This window comes from Pseudorasbora parva, chromosome 20 (assembly GCF_024679245.1).
Source record: "Pseudorasbora parva isolate DD20220531a chromosome 20, ASM2467924v1, whole genome shotgun sequence".
Taxonomy (NCBI): domain Eukaryota; kingdom Metazoa; phylum Chordata; class Actinopteri; order Cypriniformes; family Gobionidae; genus Pseudorasbora; species Pseudorasbora parva.
Genome location: NC_090191.1, coordinates 35,226,249 through 35,249,937, shown reverse-complemented (window position 1 = coordinate 35,249,937; position 23,689 = coordinate 35,226,249). Strand labels below are relative to the sequence as shown.

Below are 23,689 nucleotides of genomic sequence, written 5' to 3'. Positions count from 1 at the left end.
AAATAACTGCATATTTAACTGTTTAAATTAAAGATTAATCCTTATTAAACTTACACAAGCTATTCAATCAAGAGCAGTAAGTGATGTCCTTATCTTTTGTTTGACATTTACAAAAGGGGCTACTGCCCCTTTAAGACCTAAGGAAATGCGTGGTCTTTCTCGACTATATAAAGCATTGCTGTCAACATTGAACATTGAAAATAAGGGAGATTTCCCGGAATCCATCCCCAAAATAAGGGATTTTTTTTTTTACACGATTCTTGTCCACAAACTAAAAAAAAAAAAAAAAAAAAAGAAGCACTAATCATAACAGTCTAAAGAGTTTATAACTACACAATATATATTAAGCATAATGTTATTGACATTATGCCAGAGCTACCTTGGTCTATTGTCTGTAATGTTTGTTTACTGTAATATTTACCAGTAAAGAGTATAGCTTTTTTTATACATGATTCTTATACATGATCCCACAAACAAAAAAAAAAAGCACTAATCATTAACAGTCTAGAGTTTATAACTACACAATATCTATTAAAGAATGACAGACCAATGTATATGTTTGAAGTGCTTTATTTAGGAACAAATTAACATTACTCGGTTTTGGTTTTGGTTGGTTAAACCTAGGGATGGGTATCGTTAAGGTTTTAACGGTATTACTACTCTTAACGATACTGCTTATCGGTCCGGTACTTTAACGGTATTCTTATCGGTACTTTTTGAGATTTTATATATATATATATATATATATATATATATATATATATATATATATATATATATATATATATATATATATATATATATACACACACACACACAATTAACAAAGATACACATTATATAGGCCTGCACAGTGCTTTAATTTCAGGAAGAATTCTAGTAGGCTAATCAAACGTAAAATAACACTGCATAGTTTATCATAAATAGCCAAAATAATGCTTATTAAAGCTGGTTATTCATTCAAGAGCTGTGAGTGATTTTCTCTTTGCATTTGGTTGTTTAATTCGCAGTAATTCGTCATCATGTTTATTTACACCGCTGCCTCTTTAAGACAGATGTGCAGATAGGCGACTGATAATAGGCAGATACATTACACTTTCTCCCGACTATCCATAATAACTACGTCCATTTTAGACACAAACTGTGTTTAAGAGACTCTCCAAGCCGGTCATTTTGACATAGATGTTTGTGATTACATTTGATCGTTTAGACGCGAGTGTGAAACCGAAAGTGTGATTTGCTCGTCTCGTTGCGGCTGTTTCAGAGCGCGCGCCGACTTGGGAACAATCTTTTGCACACATGTTTGTGCTTTTAATCGCTCTTTTTATTATTAAACGCGTCCCACAATTTACCAACAGTAGCTAGACTGCATTTTACAACAATCACTGATCGTGCTTATTCTGTCATTGCGTTTGAGTTATATGGAGAAATGACAGCGTAGGCAACTGCTGCAATGGGAATTAAGTTGCGCTAGATATGAATATCAAAATTATAATCTTTGCCAAAGAAGCCAAAATCTAAATTAAATCACATTATCACAATCTAGTGTAAAGTGAAACTAGGCTATTTGAATGTTTAGTTCTGTCCGTGGGCTGTCGTTTTGTTCTCTCTCTCTCTCTCTCTCTCTCTCTCTCTCTCTCTCTCTCTCTCTCTCTCTCTCTCTCTCTCTCGTCACGTGCATTTTCAAAAGTACCGACAGCAGAACCGATAACGTCCGAGCTTATCGATACAACGGTCTTTCAAAATTCAGCCCCGGGGCCCGTTTAATACCGGGTTTCGGTACCCTTTTCCCTCTTTCTCCCGCCCGCCGCTGCAACTGTCTTCTTCTTCGATAGTAAGCTACTGTCTGTATACTGCCACCTGCTTGACTGGAGGTCTAGCAACCCAAGTGCAAAAGCCACTTCACACAGCATAGACCGTTAAAAGCTTCAGACACAGATGTAGTTGCGTGTTCTGAGTTAACACAATCAGAGCGTAAAAAACGGGATATTTTACGGGAAAATACTAAAACGGGAAGACAGCGGGAAAAGAGCTAAAATACGTGAGAAACCCGGGAAAAACGGGAGGGTTGACAGCTATGATATAAAGTTATCTTAAAGGTCCCATGGCATGGATTTTTTTTATTATTTTATAATGTTTCCAGAGGTGTACTTGTATTGTTAGTATGGTTTTTACATAAAAAATGTCATAATTTAGAAATAAAAGGCCTTTTTTTTGTTTACTGATATTAGCCCTCTGGCTGGAATGCTCTGTTTCAAGGGGCGTGTCTGCTGTGAGTCTTCAGTGAAAACACCCACTGTTGCGATTGGCTGACATCTTTACATTTGAAATGAGATTACATGCGGAGGGGGCGTGGTTTAGTCAGGCACAAGCAGCAGCAGCACTCAACTGCCAGTCGAGAGAGACAGAGCTGGGGAAAGATTGCTGAGGAAGTGTTATTGCACCGAGTTGTTGAGAGCGTGAGTTTATTTTGCTTGTATCTGAGAGCTCTGAATACACACGAGTGAACTTTGCAACGTTATTTCTCTCACAAAATGCTTTCACCACTGCTCAGCAAACCCACGACATGAATACAGTAAGAGCTTCTGTTGAGCATAATGAGCAGCATCATTCAAACGGCAGTTTGGGCAAGTGTGCACTGCAAATATAAGTATGATGGACCGATCCAAACATTATAAAGAGTGTTCTTTGATTGCTCTCTGTAGTTTATTAATTTAAATAACATATTTGTTTCATGCTGCTAACAGAAACGAGGTGAAGTTGATGGTTTTAGTCACTGGCTTGATTCACTGATGAATCAAGCCAGCTGCAGGACTGACCTTATTAACGTTAAATGATTTAGAAAGGAAGTTTGTGTGAACTGGAATGATTAGCTACACATCAGAACTCACTGATCCCAGATCAGGCATTAATGGACACTGTTACTCAATGTTTGTGGCGGTGCTGTTGAATCCGTATGGTAAAGCCTGTGATGACATTGCGACCATAGACTGTAAAAAAATATTTTGCGACTGATAAACTGAATCAATTCTCTACTAATTCTTTGGGCGGGCAAAGGGGAGGAAACCTTTCTTGGTATGATGTCATCACAGGAGAATTCAAGATCAGCTCATCTGAGCTCTCATTTTCTCAAAGGCAGAGAAAGACAGCCAGAACTCGGTTTACACCGATCAACATTTCTAGCCACTCGGGGACAATATTCAGGCTAGGGGAACTCAAATTACTGTTGAAAAACCTCATAAAATAAAAATGTCATGCCATGGGACCTTTAAACACTTACTTCAGCGATTAGCATGGCTTTCTATCAGTAGAAACCCTGGAGTATATTCGAATCAGAGCCATAGAAAAAGTATTTCAATGGCTCTGATTTGAATGATTGTACTCTATAACTATTGTAGCTATTTCCGCATGTTTCCAATCGTTTTCAACCCGCTCTCACAGCTCAGCTCGCAGCTAGGTAATTTTTGATTAACCAGTTTTAGTTGCATGGGTTTATTTGGTCTGTAACATAGTTGACATAACTTGCGAATATAAGAATAAAAGGTTTATTCTTATAGAAGGTTAAATGTAGGCCTAAACTAAAAAAGTAATAAAAACCTGCCCTTATTATGAAGCATTTAGAGTTTACACGTTATATGTTCTACAGGCTTGTGAAGGCTTTTCACAGTTCAAAATGGTTAGGCTACTATTTTTTACGGTTTATGGTTACAACACGCGTGAAATAGGGTGCACAAATTAATTACATTTATTAAATGAAAATAAATTAAAAGTAACATGTATTTTCTAAAGAAAATTGCTAGTAAAAAATATTTTTTCCTTTTAAATAATTTAATACTTTTATCAACATCAACGCCTTGATTATCAAACTCCCGCCCTAGAATGACGTTATCGATCCTTCACTGTGGCATGTTGTAGATTTCTGCAGCTTTAAAAAGATTGTTTTAAATTGATTGTTCACATAAGTGTTTATGTGAAACAGAGAGAATTATCAAAACGGAGCGTGTAACTGACTCCTAAATAATGTTACCTTGAGCAGGTGTGTGTAAGTATGTGATTAAACTTTCAGTTTAAACTTTACACAGGACCCTTATCAGTTTCTAATGGTGTTTTGTTTTGCGGTGTCATTTAAGGGCAATATTCTTGGCCCCGTTTCAACGGTGATTCAGTTTCCTCTCAGCACCAGCGGACCGCTCGGTTGCCAAGCAACGCCATCAGGTTGCTGTGACAGACTGGCAGCTCGTTGCACGCTAACACGAATGTCCTACCTACAATCTGAATGGTTTTGCAAACAAAGATTCTGAGCTACTGTGATTGGCAAAATATGTCTCTCAGGCAGCTGTTTCTTACTTCAGCTCTGCAGCATATTTTGAATGATTTAATGATGATGCAATATTGGACCCACGGCCACGGGTCGGGCGCAGAGTTGAATTGGTTAATGAGGGAAGTAAGTTCACTTCCCATAGTGTAGTAATTGATACACGCAATACCTAAAGTACATTGCATCTCAACAATAAGACAGGCCATTGTATCGATACATTACGTTTATATGCTAATTTAATTTAGTTTTGCTAAATTAAATTAGCATATAATTTAATATTCCCCCCCCCCCCGTCCTTTCTAGTCTTGTTTGTTTAGTATGTTTGCGTTTATGGTCAACAGTAGGCTATTCAGTTGTCCTTGGCCTGAGATGTAAGGTGAGCGTGAGAGAATTAATCTTTTAAACTGTTTAAAAATGTTCTTCTCATAAACCCATTGTTTATTAATATTGATGACATATGTCTTCTATTTCAGTAAAAATCTGTTTTATTTTTCAGGGCTTTGCAATGCTGTGTCGTCACATCTTGCTCGGACATCTGCCCGATCAGGACGAGGCCTTAATGTTGTATGAATTCGGATTCAGATCTGTCCAAATCACATTTGGTATGTAAATATAACCTATGTATAATATACCAAATAATATTAAATATCTTAAAGTGATAGTTCACTCAAAAATAAAAATTCTGTCATTACTCTTCAGTACACAAAGATCTTTTTTAGATGAAATTAGAGCTTTCTGTCCTTCCATAGAGAGCTACACAACTACCACTTTGACATTTCAAAAAGTTTATAAGAGAACATGAAACTAATTCATATGAATTGAGTGGTTTATTTGAAATTTTCTGAAGAGACGCAATCTCTTTATAGGACGAGCAGATTGAATGTAGGCTTTGTTGTAGTTGTGTAGCTGTCAATGGAGGAACAGAAAGCTCTCAGATTTCACCAAAAATATCTTCATTTGTGTTCTGAAGATGAACAAAGAATTTATGGATTTGGAATGACACGAGGGTGAGCAAATAATGACAAAATTAAATGTTTTTGTTGAATTAACCCTTTAATATAACACTGAACGAAAAAGTCTTATACTAAACTTACTAAAAAAAAATCAGTGTATTCATTGTGACTCCAACGTGAATCTAAGTGCAAAATCATCAAAAATGCTCCCAAAAGCCAGCTGATATAAATCTGTGAGAGAATGGAGTTAACAGATGAGAAAAGAGCAAACTGAGGTAAAAGATAAAGGGGGAGCAAGAGAGCTAAACGGATTGAGTGAGCGAGAGAGTGAGAGAGAGGGGGAAGGAAGGAGGGAGAGGAGACGAGAGGACGGCACGCAGTAAACGACAGATAATACACAGCGAGTAACGGAGACGCAAGCTGTCAGTGTCCTGAGCTGCACACAGATCTCATTAAAGGTAAGCAGACCAATGCTTTCTGTGTGTTTGAGAGTCAGAGAACAATCATGCTGCTGAAAAACCCTTGGTGCTGTGCAGGGTTTCAAGCTTTGTTTTGCAAGGAGACAAAAAGAAACAGAGAGAGGGAGGGAGAGAGAGAGAGAGAGAGAGAGAGAACAGGACAGTTGTTCAGGAAGAGGGATAAATCATCTGTGAGCAGTTTAGACAGTGATTTCTGCAGTTGTTTAGAGGGATATTGAACTGATCTGTGTGTATTTGTGTTTGCATGCGTGTGTGTTTCAGGATGTATCGACCGTCGCAGCACAGTGTGTGTGGAGCCTGACATTTCCTCGCAGGACTGTGTGCGATTGTCCCTCCTGTTTTCTGACCATTATCACTGCGCCTGCTTCACTGGCGAGCTTGTGTTTGGACATTTAACCCCCCTCCAACCCCCAGCCCCCCCCACTTCCTGAGGCCTGTCGCCACGACAACCATGGACTGCGGATTGCGTCTGCCGCCCGTCATTGAGGAGGTCTTGGATCCTGCAGGTGTGTGTGTGTGTGTGTATGTGTGTGTGTGTGTGTGTGTGTGTGATGTTTCTACAGGTGTTCATTTGTGCAACAATGCATGAAACAATTATTGTTTTCTCTCCTCCTACCTCTATCTACATTGTTATCTGGTCTGTCATGAGGCAGAAGGTTGTTTAGAAGGATGTCTGGTGTTAAATATAAACAGAGAGAACATCAGTTTCTCAGTCAAAGGTGAGGTTATGTGTGTGTCTTGGTTAAGACAAAAATGTGTAAATAAACAACAAACTTGGTTATACACTCGGTTATAGCTATTATGATATGATGGATTTGCTACAATACAAAAATGCAAAAATGATTAATTTATCAGTATATTTGTCTTGGTTTCCAGTAGAAATATTGGTAACACTTCACTTAAAGCCTTTATGTATGATGCATTATAAAGGTATTCATTATGTATGTTATAATGCATAAATATACATTTTCATAAATAATTGTAACCAAAGTTGAAGTATATTATAACATTTGCAGATTGCTTGTTACATGAAACTGTCTGTTTTTCATTGCTTTAATGCATAAAACCTTTTAAAGGTGTAACAATGAATAGATAAGTATTATAATGTGTTATAACTTTTATTTTTGAGACATACAGTGCATTATAAGGTGCATTACAATGTATAAGTAATACATTAAATATTTTATAATGAGTTATATGTAAAGGCTTTAAATGAAATTTTTACAAAATAACTGAACATTCATAAAATATGAAAGAAAAAAAATTCTTTAGAAGGTCAGAGGTAAAATTGCGTATGAAATTACACTTTATTTTCAGAGACAGTTCTTCTGTTTAGTGTTGTATTACTGACAGACAAACAAAATTACCAAAATTTAACAACAACAAAATATTTCATGATTCATTTATTAATTAATTGATTAATTCAATAATAATTATTATTTGCCAGTGGGATCAAACAAAACTTAATTCAACATATATTCTCTAAAAACAAGACTTGTCTTGAGAGGCAATTTTTTTAAACTGGAAAAAAACCGGTGTAAGATAAAAAAGAAAGACATTTTTGTATGTATGACTGTATAGATGTATATCTATATGTCTAGAGAGTAATGTTTTCACATTATTTATACTTTTTGGGGAAATTAACCTACAAATGGCTAAATTATATTGTCTGCATATTAAGAGACAGAAAAACTATTTTAACATTTAAGAAATATAAATTATATGGCAAAAATTGCCAGTTTTGACAATTCTCTGTATGACTGATTTTGTCAACCAACCAAGTTTGGTGTACTGAGGTCTGCTCGTGTGTGTCAGCTAGCAAATTAAGCCTGTTTTGTTTTTACACGCTATGTATTTACAAGAGAATGGATAAGCTTTGTTACCGTAAATAAAAGTCTTTGAAGACTTGCAGCAAGAGGTTATGGGAAACCAAATACTTGCTTTCCGATATGTTGCGTGCTCACTAGGGTGTTGTTATGCAACTATTATATTTTGAGTGTTTGTGCGCATACATTTTTTGGGCACACTAATATGCTGTAGATGTCTCCCGGAAGTGCTTTTATGTCTTAAATAGCTGTTGTCTGCAGACTAGAGGGATTTTTTTAAATTGTGCTTCTGATCAAAAGCAGCTCAGAGTGTGAACTTCAAAGCTTCAGTCCCAACATCTCCATCGCCGCTCCTCTGTTCACAAAGAACCTCGCCCCCTGCGACAAGATGCATAAGTATTGTTTTACTTGATCTGACTTAGTATTACTGCAGTAAATTGGGACATATGTTTCTGTAGGTGGACTTGCGATAGATTGAAGGAGGTTTAGAAGCTTGCACGGTGTCTGGGGAGGGAGGGAGAGAGGATCATTTTAGCACAGCACTTCCATGTCACACCACACACATGCCTCTTATTTGCAGCGTTCCAATGACAATTCCCTCTAAATGCCCTGCTGATTTAGCCAGCAGTGATGGTGCTGCCTACCTCTCCTCCATCCACCAGACGCCCACATGATCCACATTATTCGAGTGCCACTTGCATTCCCTGTCCTCCCCCGGATGATGAAAACACACGTTCTTTCTCTCACCGCCCACATTCTGGGTCCCATAGCACCTGCAAAGTTTAGGTCCAGTCAAAGCCCAAAAGTTTTTGCTACCACAGCTCATTTACATATAGAGGCCCTTTCTCATTTCATGCTTGTTTAAGTCTTTGTCCATGCAAATTGTTCTAAAAACGTCTCTGAGTACTGACGTCAAGAGATTGAAGGTTTAGAATTTCCCTGCAGCCTGTTTTTTGTCTTTTCACACTAATAGAGAAGTCAGTTTTTCAGTCTGTGAAATCAAAAGAAAATTGGTACCTGTTCAGTTTAGAAGTTGGTACCATATCCCCCGGTTTCACAGACAAGGATTAAGCTAGTCCCAGACTAAAATGCATTATCAAGCTGTTTTAACTGGAAGCAACTCATCTTAAAATATGTCCATGCCATTGTTTTGTTTCAAGATGCACATCAATAATGTTTTTTCCCAGACATGTTTATAAAATCTACTTAAATTCCCTAACTGAACTGATCTTAATCCTGGCTTAGTCACCAATGATTTTAAGGATCTGCTTCTTTATAGACATCTCAAAAATCTCCTGAAGAGAAAATGGAGGCAGCATACCATTATTTTTCCAGCTCTTCTAACCACATTTTGAATATGTGACCTAAATTTAACAGTTTACCAAACCATATTGTAAAACCATCCATAACATATTATAGATTCAATAGCTGATGTGTACAACAATAACATGATACTTTTATCCAACCCATAAACTTTCTGTGAAACCAGATATTTACATCTAAACATGAGATTATAATCACATATTACATTTATATATAAATATAAACTCCTGCAATGACTATGTAAAGTCATTAAACTTGCTACTTTTAATTATTGAATTATATACAGAAAGGCATTATTTAAATATGCCTTTCTGTATATAACAAAATGTATAATACAAAATGAGATTTGGAACTTTACAGGTCAAAAAGTAAACATACAGGCTGAAAATTTTGGCTTAGAAACGTCTCTTGCTAAAGATTTTTTTTTAATGTGCACTTATGCGTTAATCAATTTATACACTTTTTTGGTAATCAACCGTGTGCTACAGCTGCACGATTAATAGTTAAAAAATCTTGATTCAAACACCCACACAATCTCATTTCTAAATGACAGCAATTCCCCTGTTTCTATTATACCTTTGACAAAATCATACTGGAACATTTAAACCTATTTTGCACTGCCGCTAATCCAGAAAGAGTCATGTGTAGGTATTAAACAGCTTCACAAACAGTCTTTTCAACCACACAGTATAGTTATTTCAGTGTTAAATATATTCAGTATAACGGAAGTACTGGAATAAAAGTTTATAGTTTAAATATAAACTCCGATGTCTACAGAAGGGATCAAAATAGAGTAAATCACCTTTTAAATGTAGCGTGGCGCTTTAATGATTGTGTCAATCAATGGCACAATCATTAAAGGGATAGTTCACTTTAAAATGAAAATTCTCTCATCCTTTACTCACCCTCAAGTTGTTTCAAACCTGTATGAATTTCTTTCTTCAGCTGAACGCAAGAATGTCAGTAACCAAACAGTTAACTGGAGCCATTGACTTCCATAGTATTTTTTTTTTCCTACTATGGAAGTCAATGGTTCCAGTTAATTGTCTGGTTACTGACATCCTTAAAAATATCTTCCCTTGTGTTCAGCTGAAGAAAGAAATTCATACAGGTTTGAAACAACTTGAGGGTGAGTAAAGGATGACAGAATTTTTATTTTAAATTGAACTATCCCTTTAAAGGTGCAGGATTTTAAGTGCTTATGGTCAACAGTCCAGAGCAATGGGGAGTGTGGAAAAGAGGTGAAGAAGCGTGTGCAGGCAGGCTGGAATGGGTGGAGAAAAGTGTCAGGTCTGTTGTGTGATAAAAGAGTACCAGCAAGAATGAAAGGAAAGGTGTACAGGACAATAGTGAGACCAGCGATGTCGTATGGTTTGGAGACAGCTGCACTGAGGAAAAGACCGGAGGAAGAGCTAGAGGTAGCAGAGCTGAAGATGTTGAGCTTCTCTTTGGGAGTGACGAGGATGGATAGGATCGGGAATGAGTACAAGAGAGGAACAGCACATGTCAGATGTTTTGGAGACAAAGTTAGAGAGGCCAGGTTGAGATGGTTTGGACATGTTCAGAGGAGGGAGAGTGAATATATTGGTAAAAGGATGCTGAGGTTAGAGCTGCCAGGCAGGAGGTCAAGAGGAAGACCAAATAGGAGGTTTATGGATGGTGTGAAGGAGGACATGAAGGTAGTCGGTCTGAGAGAAGAGGATACAGAGGATAGGACTAGATGGAGGCAGATGATTCGCTGTGGCGACCCCTGAAGGGAACAGCTGAAAGAAGAAGAAGAAGCGGAACCCTCTAGTAAACTACGTTATTTTGTTTAGTTGTCTGTTCAGAATTGTGGGAGAATCGTGGTGTATATTTGAAGAAAAAACAACTTATAAACTTCAATCCAGAGTCTTGCAGCTCTCCCGCATTCCACAAAAAACACTTATTTTGAACCTACTATGTTCTTTCGTTCTTATTTATATGTTGCGGAGGTTTACATATGTTGTCCGAGTGACAAAAACAAGGCATACTGCAGCTTTCCTTCCTCCAAATCTTCCTCTCCTCCTTCCTGCGGGTTTCCTTCCTCTGTTGCTCGCTGACCCAATCTCGGATTGGCTCTTAAGAACATTCCAGAAGAGCTGACGGCGGGAATCTCAAGGGCAGTTGGAGTAAGAGCACGCTCGGTTAGCAAGAAAAGTTACATGCAGAGAGAGAGATAGTGTGTATGCGCTGCTCGTTGTGTAAGTGGGGGCCCACACACACACACAGAAAAAAAACGTTCTTATGAAAGAGTCCACTGAGAGCGCAGGCTTTGAGGGTTTCTGCTTTTGGAGTCGAAGAGATCGAACTCACTTTTCTTTCCTCCTTTTTATCTTTTTCTAGTGTTTGTGATTTTTGAGTGCTTGTCCTCAAAATATAAAATTGAGATTTGACCAAATTTATTTGTCTAATCCATCAGAGCATATTACGCTAAAGGGCTGTTCTCCATAGTCTTTCATCAAAACTTTCTCTACCTCTGAAATGAATTTTCTCTTCTGATGATGTAATCCAAATGGCATGAACAGGGGAAAAGAAATCTTAACCTAGTTTTTTGGAGAGTTTTTGAAGAAAATATGATTTACTATCCACGGAATGTTCTTTTTAACCCCGGAATGCGATTGGGATAGTTTTGACCTCTGGGTTTTGAATGGCAAAAGGTCTGGTTTTGTTATGCAAATCTGGCAACCCTGATTAATGCAAATTTAATCACTGCAAATGTTATGCCTTGTTCTATTTTATAATGTTTAAATTTGATATTATATAACTCCTCAGATGACGAAGTTGTGTATGTAGTTTTTATTATGGATGTTAAGTGCAAGAAGATTCCGGTAGGAGCTATTGGGGCTTGGGAAGGGGGTAACCATGGCAACATGGCGAGAGCGTGTGAACTCCCGCAAACTTTAACGTCATACAGCTCCCCCTTTTGCTTCTGTCAGAGTGAAAACCAACAATCCTGTTTTTTTCGATGCCACTTTCTCCCATTTTCCTGCTTCCTATTTCTGCCCCTCCTCCCTTTCTTTTTCTCTCCTCTTCTCTCATTCCTTCTTCCTACCAAGTCAGGGTAGAGACAACGTGAATAATTCATGCCTCTCGTCACTGCGCCAGAAATGTGACACACACACACACACACACACACACACACACACACACACACACACACACACACACACACACACACACACACACACACACACACACACACACACACACACACACACACACACACAAAGCACTTTAATGCTTCTGGGACCCGGTGATATCTCACTTAAGCCCAACTCTCACCTTTCTTGTGCCAAACTTAAGCATTTCTCTATTGTAGTCTTTTATTTCAGCTTTATGGTGTTATGACACATTGGATTGTTCTCTTATTCTTTAAGAAAATGCGTTTGGTTTGGATGTTTCCTCTGTGTTTATAGAGAAATTAATCCAATTGTGAAGGACACAGTCAGTGTGAGCCCTTTGTACACAAGACTTGTCTTACACTACTCTGCATGTGTGTGTGTAATGGTCAATGATGCGTCTGTCAAGGTTTCAGACTGGACGGCTTTACCTCACAGCGGACAAAAAGCTCAGATATCGTACTAACAGGACCAAAAGAGAGATAAAGGATATATTTGGTCTTTTCTAAATGTTTTATGTGGTTTTCTTGTCAGTACTATAGGGAGCCAAAAACAATTTTTCAATTCATTGCGTCCACAGCTTCTTACTCTTTTGGGTCACACTGCACATTAGGTGTCTTTAACTACTGTGTACAAAAAATAAGTAGAATGTACTTATTGTGTTCATGTTGTATACACCGACGGTTACTATAGGGTTAGTTGTATGTATCAATGCATATACGTTTATTACTATAGTACACTGTAAAAAAGTTACATTATTAAGTATAGTCAACTTGGTTGTTTAAGTAATTTGAATTTAAATTACATTAAACTGACTTAAATCAAAGTTGAATCTTGAATAACATAAAGTTGAAAATTGCTTAACTTATTTTGTGAGTAAATTTGTTTTGTCATAACTTATTGATCATATTTTTTTTAAATATGTAATATGCATATAATTTTGTAAAATAAAGTGTTATCCCGTTGTATCACATAAACAGCGAGTCACAGTATACAGTATACACGACAGTAATGGTAAGGAGTCAATCAGTGTTGTTATGGTTAACTATTAAAAATCTAACTATACATTAAAGCCAAATAGAAATATTAAAATACTTGTCAAAAGCACATAAAATTGCTAAGGACCTAAACTAAAAAAATGAAAATCAAACAGCTAATGCGGAATGTTAATAAACACTGTAATACTATATAAATAATACTAAAATATCACTGCTCACGGTTCAGCGAGGGCGTTTGTTGTGAACCTGGTGTAAAGTCTCTGATTGAGTGAGTCTAATTCAAACTTCTCAATCACAGGTGAGTTTCATGAATCTTTTTTACAGACTAAAGAGCTGGTTTATGATTCATTTTTTTATGAATTACAAGTCCCAGGTCACATTGTATTCAGTCTTGCATGCTGGAAACACTGCATACTCTTTAAACGAGATGATAGCGGACAAAACGGTGTATGGTCCCTCATAATGTTTTCCTGTTGACTGATACAGTCCCAGATGAAGCCCTGCTTTCTCTCTTTTTCTCACTCATTATGTGTGTATGAAAGTCTGATGAGATGCTTTCTCCTGCTTTGGTAATGTCTATGTTGTCATCACTTAATGAGAACTAATTAACAGTATTACAATAGAGAAGAAGATAGCAGACACAGACACATAATTGGGGTGTTTGGAGAAAATGTAATCCTCCCCCACCTGTGAGGTCTCATTGATATTCCTGAAACGGCCTGTGCTCACGAGCGGATGCTGATTTACAGTGTGTTAGTGTGTGTATTTATGTATGCACCTGGTAAGGCTATACAAGCTTTGTTTAATGCTTGTTTTTGGACATATCGCAATGTAGAAAATGGTGTAGGAGATATGAAATCAAAACTGACCCTGTTTGCTTGCTTAATAAATGCCCTTGGACGTCTATTGCACATCATTCATCAGTGCACATTATTGTAATATAAAAAAGACTTTTATAATCTTTCATCAACTTTCACCGTCTCTGAAATGACTCATAATTTTCCTGTCACTACAAGGCTATGTGAAAGATTAGGTTGATTAATCCAGTCAGTGCTGTTTCTTAAAGGAGTAGTTCACAGAAATAGGACACTTTGTCATTTATTTATGAACCCTCATGCCTTTCCAATCCCATATGTCTTAATGTTCTCCGTGGAACACAAAAGATGTTTCACAGAATGACCTGACCTGTGTCCCAATCGCGTAATAAGTTCACCCAAAAATGAAATTGATGTCATTAATGACTCCCCCTAATGTCGTTCCACACCCGTAAGACCTCCGTTCATCTTCAGAACACAGTTTAAGATATTTTAGTCAGAGATTGTATGCAAGTGTATGCACACTCTACTGTCCATGTCCAGAAAGGGAATAAAAACATCATCAAAGTAGGGCTGTACTAGAATAATCGAATATTCGAATATTCGTTCGGTGAGGTGGCATTCGATTTTCAGTTTTGAGATTCGAATATTTGGTTTTTTTTTTTCAACACGTGACTTCCGTCGCGGACTCATTCTCACTCATGCTTGAAATAATAATAATAAATTAAAAAAAACACCGCAACATGCTTTCAATAAAAGCATCGCGCATTTTAAAGATTTAAATTAACAAAAAGTCAGAATAAGACAAAATAAATCCCTTATATAGAATAAAACTAATTGTAATAGATATTACATTTTGTGTCATTTTAAAAACAATTCATTTATTCTTATTCAACTGTTTATAACCATGCTACCGTGTTCTTTATTTATTACAGTTCATTGAAATCACTGTGTGTTACTAATTTAATTTCTGTTTTGGGATTCATTTGTTTTAAAGAAAGGTTCGTTATTAATACCTTATTAAAGTTCTTGCTCTCAACAGACTTTGTATTTTGTATCACTTGTGCACTGTCCGTTTTCGGAGCATAAACCTGCCCGTGTAATGCGTACCGGAAACTGTTCTATTTAAAAGATTATTAAATGTTTATTAATATTTAAAGAATGTGTGCCACCTGATCATATTGCACCAAATGCAACACTGCACTCCACTGGGTCTGCCGCAACACATTTACGATGCCGAAGAGTGAAACGTGAAGTCGTGAAAGATGATACAAATGCAAACCGACACAATTATTATATATTTAGCCCCACCCACCGAAGCTTCGAATATTCGATATTGATTGCCACCTAAGCTTCGAAGCTCAAAAAATGGCATTCGAAACAGCCCTACATCAAAGTAGTCCATATGTGACATCAGTTAGTTCATTAGAATCTCTTGAAGCATCGAAAATACATTTTGGTCCAAAAACCCCCCAAAAATGACGACTTTATTCAGCATTGTCTTCAATCCGCGTTTGTTTTCAATCCTCAAATAAAGATTCAAACGGTCATGAATCAGCGTATTGACAGACAATGCTGAATAAAGTCGTAGTTTTTGTTATTTTTGGACCAAAATGTATTATTGATGCTTCAAGAGATTCTAATGAACTAACTGATGTCCCATATGGACTACTTTGATGATGTTTTTATTCCCTTTCTGGACATGGACAGTATAGTGTGCATACACTTAGATACGCTCTCTCGGACTAAATATAAAATATCTTAAACTGTGTTCTGAAGATGAACGGAAGTCTTACGGGTGTGGAACGACATTAGGGTGAGTCATTAATGACATCAATTTCATTTTTGGGTGAATTAACCCTTTAATTACGCATGGAGGGAGAGGCACTACCAGATTCCAACGTTTAATGACAAAAGTTCATACCACATGGTTGAGTATATAGAGCATATGCACATAGTGTATAAGTGCATAGTGTATAGTGCGTCCTTTGGACACCGCTCTGGTTAAAATACAGTGAAAGTGAATGAGGAAGTAAAGCTCTAAAAATAACAAACAAAACGGCACAATAAAAGTAGTCTCAGCCTTCTGTTGCAGGCTCTTGATTGCTGATCGTTCACCCAGCACACAAGCGTCATTTGAATTCCAACTAAATCATATGTGCAAGTAAAAATGTGAACTGTTACATGATTTATGTATAACGGATGGTTATCCACATTATTACAGGAAGGGGGTACAGTAATCACATGATGTTTTCAAGAAGTTTTCTGTGCGCAAACATTAGTTGCCTCAGACAGTGTGAATTACATAATGAATTGAGTTCTCTCTCTCTAATGTCTTCTTGAGCTTTAATAGACAAATTCACATAAAATTATGTCTGTCTCTCTCTCTCTCTCTCTCTCTCTCTCTCTCTCTCTCTCTCTCTCTCTCTCTCTCTCTCTCTCTCTCTCTCTCTCTCTCTCTCTCTCTATATATATATATATATATATATATATATATATATATATATATATATATATATATATATATATTGCGACCCCCTCATTTTTAGATGGGACCCCTCGTAAATAAAATTCTGCCTATGCCACTACTTGAAGGCTGGGGTTATTAATTTGTTTATGTGAAAATATCGAGGATTATGAAACCTGTAAGGTTTTGTTCAATCTTGTAGTCAAACGAAGCACACAAATGAAAGGGTTAACATTTCAATTGTATCGCTTACCTCTAAGTAGTTTACAGTTAATTGAAAGTCATGGTGGCGTAACACACGACATCTTTAGCCCCTTATCATGCAAGACAAGGAATTAAAATGTTTACATAATGGAGAAAATACCCTGTTACCCTTCACTTTTATTATATGGAATAGAGCAGCATGAACATTCTGCAAAACATCTTGTTTTGTGTTCCTTAGAAGAAAGTAAGTAGCAGTGGCCGTTACAGATCCCTTTCGCATGCATCTATTTTTTTCTTCACCATAGCTGTCAGTTTAATAACTGACAGGCACCATTTAGCCAGCTCAGTCTGGGTCCCTTTCGCAAAGACGTTGGTGTCTATACTTATCCTGTGGTTTGCTGCAGGCTTATACAACACCAAACATCGACCGCATCACTTCCCTCAGTCAAAACCCAGCAGCAAACGATCTGGTAGCTGCTTGACTTCACAACCAGCTGTTTAACATTGACAAGTTCGACTTTTGCTCCATTACTGAAGACTTTAGCCTTTGCTCAACCCAGTACTTGTTTTTGGCAGGTGTTAACTATGGGAAAAACAGCTCTCTGCATTGCAGTCATTCTTTAATACCGATGAGGAATGCAATTTGAGTAGAGCATTTCTTGCATGGTTTAGTGTGTGTGTGTGTTCAAGAGTCTAGTTTTGTAGGTTAGTTTTTGGGTTTTGTGAATGTATGTGTGTGGAAGGTGTTTGCTTTGCCCTTGCTTGTTGATTTCCCAGGGGCCATTGTGACTGTGTCCATCATCTCTCCTCTTATCAGTGTTGTGCTGAGCTTATTAATGATGTTTAGATTCTGCTTTTCACTGCGGCTCATGTAATGGCGACAGACTGCATTAAATTAAGCGTTTAAATATTATTTTTGGGTTTGATAGATAGCTTGAGACTAAAAGGCTGAAATTGATCTATGTGTGTATTAAGGTTAAGTCAGTGTAGCGTTACCCTGGTCTACCATTGAGAGTAAAAGCAGCGCTATAAACAGGAAACTGATGTCACCATCTGGATTTTATCCAGACACGGACTGATCATGGACAGAAAGGGTAATGTTAGTGTATAATACGGTTCTTTCAGGCCAAAGACCCTGAAAGAAGAGCTGGAGCGGTGATTCCCGGTTAAATATAAAATCAAATTGAGTGTTGCATGGTAAACCTATGATAACATGCATGTATTTACATGCTGCTTTTATGATGCTTACATTGAAAAGGCATTTATATATTTTTGTACACACACATAAACTTAAACACACACACACAATTGGAATTAACTTTATTTATTTATTTTTTATTTTAATGACCCCTGCAGTATTGCAGTGACTCTGAAATATATATTTTTTCCTCATGACAGTGATGCATTTAGTTGTACTGTCCCCTCCCTCACTGAGATCATATCACTCTGATTGGCTGCTGACAGTATTGACACTGTGATTGACATGTCGGTAACATAAAAATAATATAATCAAAAAAAGAAAAAGAAAGGAGAGAATATGAGTGAAGAAAATGGACGAGCGCTCGCCTTCTGAATTTATTGTTGTTTGATTGATGCTGTTTTTGTTATGAAAACTGCATCAATCACATATCATCACCATCAAATAACAATAATTACAGTGGATTTCTGCCAGTGTCACAGGCTGATCCCGAAGCTATGCTTGTGACTGGAATGATATTAATTCTCTGAGCTCATGAGAACTATATTTGTGTGTGTGTGTGTGTGTGTGTGTGTGTGTGTGTCACGATCGTGATGGAACTCTTTGCATGTCAGCATTTAATGCCACTAATGATATTCATAAAATGCCCTCCAGTCATGGTCTGATATTAAATCGTTTCGTTTTGATTGCCATCTCCAAAACACCAAGTGCTCATTTTCAAATGAATTGTTTCAGTTGTTTTGTAAGTGACTGTTCTGATCTCAGAGTTTGGTTTATGTCCCACTTTAATACCATTTCTCATTTATTTATTGCAACGGCAGATAGCATTATGAAATTATAATCTGCAAAAATTAAGGAACGGGACTTTCACATTCTCTTAAACTATTCTAACTATGTCTGTCAGAACAAAGATGCCTATTCTTTGGCTGTTTCCATTAGGAATCATTATACACAAGTGAAATCACAAGAATCTGAGTTCAACAGGAAGTGAGGCCTCTGTTCTGTCAGGCACTGCACATATGGTGCATTATGTTATTACAAGAGAAAAAGGTTCAGTCCATGTGTTTTGCATTCTGTGCAGTGTTAGATTGTGCTATTTAATAGAGTTGAATGTCACTGTAAAAAATGATATGTTGAATAAGTTATGACAACATGTTTTTACATAGTTTTAACTCATCAAAATAAGTTAAAAAAGTTAAACTTGTTTTATTAGTTATACAAGATGTAACTCATTTTTTAAAAGTCAGTTTAACATAATTTAAGTTGAAATAACTTAAACATCCAAGTCGATTGTACTGCAAAAGTTCTAAATTTGCCTTTTTTTTACAGTATACTTTACTTTTGTCACACAGTATACAGATAAAGGGGTCAAATACAATTAATATAAATTTAAAATCATTGTAATGTAAGGATGAAAAGTCAAGGTTTCTTACACAAAATAACTTGTTGGAAACACTTTAGTTTAGGGTCCAATTCTCACTATTAACTATTTGCATATTAACATTTATTTTATACTAAGATATTGACTATATTTGTAGCCTACTTATAAAACACATATTAATACCTTATTCTGCATGACTTTTAATAAGTCTCACTAAATATTAATAAGCAGTAATTAAGAGTTTATTGAGGCAAAAGTCATAGGTAATTGTGAGAATTGGACCACAATCTAAATTGAGTCCAACTTTATATATATACAGATCAGACATAACATTACGACTACCTTCCTAAAATTGTGTTGGTTCCTCTTTTGCTGCCAAAACAGCCCTGACCCGTCAATACATGGACTCCACTAGACCCCTGGAGATATGCTGTGGTATCTGGCACCAAGATGTAAGCAGTAGATTCTTTAAGTCCTGTAAGTTAGGAGGTGGGCCTCCATGGGTTGGACTTGTTTGTTCGGCACATCCCACGGATGCTTGATTGGATTTAGATTTGGGGAATTTGAAGGCCAAGTCAACACCTCAAACTCCTTCTTCCATTGCTCCGTGGTTCAGTTCTGATGCTCAGATTCCCACTGTTGGTGCTTTCAGCGGTGAACAGGGGTCAGCATGGGCACCCTGACTGGTATATGCAGCAAACTGCGATGCATTGTGTATCCTGACACCTTTCTATCACAACAAACATTAACTTCTTGAGCAATTTGATCTACAGTAGCTCATCTGTTTGATCAGACCACACGGTCCAGCCTTCGCTCCCCACGTGCATCAATGAGCCTTGGCCGCCCATCACACTGTTACCGGTTCACCACTGTTTTTTCCTTGGACCACTTTTGATAGATACTGACCACCAGACCAGGAGCACCCCACTAGAGCTGAAGTTTTGGACACACATCACATTTTGGCCCTTGTCAATCTTGCTCAAAACCTTTCGCTTGCCCATTTTTCCTGCCTCAACACATCAACTTTAAGGACAAAATGTTCACAAAATGTACTTTTTTTTAATGAATTATGTTATAATTCATTTTTTTGAACATTTTCTAACATTTTCACTGATAGAAATGGGATACACACACACACACACACACACACACACATATATATATATATATATCCCATTTCTATCAGTGTCCGATATCCCATTTCTATCAGTGTTTCTATCTGATAATAATTTATCAGTGACGTTAGAAAATGGTCATAAAAATTAATTATAACATAATATATATATTGTATCAAAGATCATAGACTGACAGCACTACTTTGTAGTAGTTATTTAGAAAACCACAGAGGCTACAGTTATGTAACCACTTGGCCTAATCCATTGTGAGGGATGCTTCATGATTGCGGTGTGTGTTGCCTATCCAGTGGTGGATCCGGATGTCTGTGTGCGTGTAAAAATAATTTTCTGTCCCCACAGAATAATTCATAGCTCTGATTCACTGGATAAAGCTGATTTGGTGCTATCAAAGCTGCCTATAATCCTGTGAGCTCAAGACCCTGCTTGTGCTGCTGCTGCGTGTGTGTGTGTGTGTGTGTGAGAGAGAGAGAGAGAGAGAGAGAGAGAGAGAGAGAGAGAGAGAGAGAGAGAGAGAGAGAGAGAGAGTTTCCTCGCTGGTTCATTATTATTTGATAGATGTTTGAAAGACTTTAATCTACAAAGCATGATCAATAATACAGCACAGCGCTCATTACAGTGGGATAAATATCATTCAGGAAGAGAGAGGGAAATGAAAGAAAACAAACCAGAGGAAAAGAGAAAGAGGGAGTGAACGGGAGAAAGAAAGACAGGAATGGAGGGGGAGGAGTTGCTGGCGAGACAATTCATTTTCCGCACCGACAGATTCTGTTAATCCCACACAGGCATCTGATCTAAGAGGATCAGAGAGGTGAATCGTACAGTCAGGTCTGGCATGGCCGACTGTCTCCCGTGTCCCCGCGTGTGGACTTCAGATCGCTCTGAGTTTGTCAAAGCAAAAGCATTATACAATTTGATTTGCCTTGTGATATTATAGACATATATAATTGATTCAGCATTTATATATATTTTGTATTCATGTGTACATTTTTTTTTTTAAATAACAAAGAATCACTGTAATTGCCATGCTAATTAGCATAACCAAAGTTAATAAACCTCTACTAGCTAACTTGATGTGTTCACAAGTCAAACACACTACATTTTTGACTAAAAAGTGAAAAAAATTGATTAGTATCACATATTTCCACCCCAAATAATACAAAAAATGTAATTATATACAACATGTCATGATCAAATCCTAATTTCAGCACATGCTTTTAATGTTTTTTTCAAGTCATCAACGGTGCCAAATTGCATGAGTCATATATCGTCACACTCAGCCCTTCTGTCATTAAACAGAACTAGTGAGTGAGTTTGTATAGAGATTAAGTGTGTGTAATTGCTTCGCCAATGCTTTGGTTCTCTGAGTTCAGAGGGCATGTGAGAGAAACCTAGAGTAACCTAGTTATAGATCAGCCTGGAAGAAATGGAGAGAAAGAGAGGTGGTGTTTAGAAAGAGGTGATAGATTTAAGAAGAGAAGAACAGGTGACTTGTGAAAAGAGGGATGGACCCGGTGGAGGATCATTTGGATAATAAGGTGATGTGAATAGTGAGAAAGCGAGGGAGGAAATGATGGTGTGAGAAATGGAAGAGAAGAAAGGCATAGAAGAGGAGGAGAGAAGGATGGTGTTGAAATGAGCTATTTTTAACCAGCTGGTTTGGTGGGTGATTAGCACAGACTAGAGAGGAGAGCGACAGCAGGAGGAGATCTGCTGCTCACTTTACATGAGGATGTTTGCCACTTTTCATTCAGCATAGAAAATCACAAAACATATCTGGTGTGTGTGTATATATATATATATATATATATATATATATATATATATATATATATATATATATATATATATATATATATATATATATATATATATATATATAAAATCATCATTACTCCAGTTTTCAGTGTCACATGATCCCTCAGAAATCCTTCATGCTGATTTACTGCTCAAGAAACATTTATTTTAATAGAAAAAAAACTTTAAAAAAGCAGATTTTGAGCCCCATTGACTACCATAGTAGGGAAAAAAATACCATGGTACTCCATGGGGCTCAAAATCTGCTTATACAAACATTCTTCCAAATATCTTCCTTTGTGTTCAGCAGAAGAAATAAATTCATGCAGGTTTGGAAACTCTTGAGGGAAAGTAAATTATGACATAATTTTCATTTTTGGGTGAACTAAAACCCTTTAACATTTATGTGAAAATTGTTATATATTTTTCAGGATTCTTTGATGAATAGAAAGTCAGTGAACAGTATTTATTACATTCGTCTATTTAATTTATTAAAACATTAAATATGCATATTTTGTAAAATACATGTCTTCACTGTCGCTTTTAATCAATTTATTCTCTATAAAATAAAAATAAAAATCAGGTCTCAAATTGAAAACTTTCTAGTGACTGATCACATCTAAATTTTCCCATTTTTAAATGGGAAACATGATTTTTTTTTTTTTTTTTTTTTTACAGTGTTGCATCCTTGATGAATAATGGTATTTTCTTTCTTTCTTTCTTTCTTTCTTTCTTTCTTTCTTTCTTTCTTTCTTTCTTTCTTTCTTTCTTTCTTTCTTTCTTTCTTTCTTTCTTTCTTTCTTTCTTTCTTTGTCTATACCCACTCCTGCCACTAGAGGACTCTTTGGCTCTCTTACTCTTTGAAAGGGCCACTGCTGCTGCAGGCTGTGAATTCTTGTCAAGACTGTGTGTGTGTGTGTGTTTTGTGTTTGTGAACAGACAACAGGTGAAGGCAGAGGGGTGATTCATGGCCTAAATCCTTAAAATAGCACACATTTCTTTAGCGCTGAGGCACTGTTGGGTATTTTGATTGCTTGAGGGGGGTCTAAAGGTCTGTTGGGGCCAGCAGGTGATGAAGGGCTTCCTCAGATGAAGGTGGTGGACTGGATGGATTTAGTAAGTCCCCACCAGAGACAACAGGTGGAGGTTGGGGGTGGGGATCTGGGACATGCAAAGCTGCACATCTCCTTTTCAAACAGTGAATGTGGATTTGACATCAAGAGAACTGTTCAAATTTCATTTTACTGGATGAGCAAATATTATTAGAGCAGAGAGGTTTTGGGATATTACAGGTTCAGTACAAGTTAAACTCAATCAACATAATTTCTGGAATAATAGTGATTGCAACAACTTTTCCCTCATTTTCTTAAAGGGCCAGTTCACCCAAAAATGAAACTTCTGTCATTAATTACTCACCCTTATGTCATTCCAAACCCCGTAAGACTTTAGTTCATCTTCTGAACACAAATGAATATATTTTTGTTGAAATCCAAGAGCTCTCTGACCTCTCCATGGACAGCTATTTAATGAACACTTTTAAGGCCCAGAAATGTAGTAAAGACATCAATAAAATAGCTCACGTATCTCCAGTTATTCAAACTTAATTTTATGAAGAGACAAGAAGTCATTTTTTGTGTGTAAAAAACACAAAAATAAC

General features: G+C 36.9%; 1 protein-coding gene across 3 annotated transcripts in view; it reads left to right on the top strand.

Moving 5' to 3' along the window:
- Positions 1 to 5,590: 5,590 nt before the first annotated feature.
- The window catches only part of ccdc136b (coiled-coil domain containing 136b), a 37,831-nt gene continuing 19,732 nt past the window's right edge, over positions 5,591 to 23,689 (top strand). For all 3 annotated transcript variants that reach the window (XR_010899495.1, XM_067426861.1, XM_067426860.1), the window contains exons 1-2: positions 5,591 to 5,729; positions 6,012 to 6,256. Coding sequence is in view for 2 of the 3 variants with exons in the window: in XM_067426861.1 (XP_067282962.1) it covers positions 6,202 to 6,256 (55 nt within the window). In the remaining variant the exon portion in view is untranslated. The remainder of the gene's footprint in view (positions 5,730 to 6,011; positions 6,257 to 23,689) is intronic.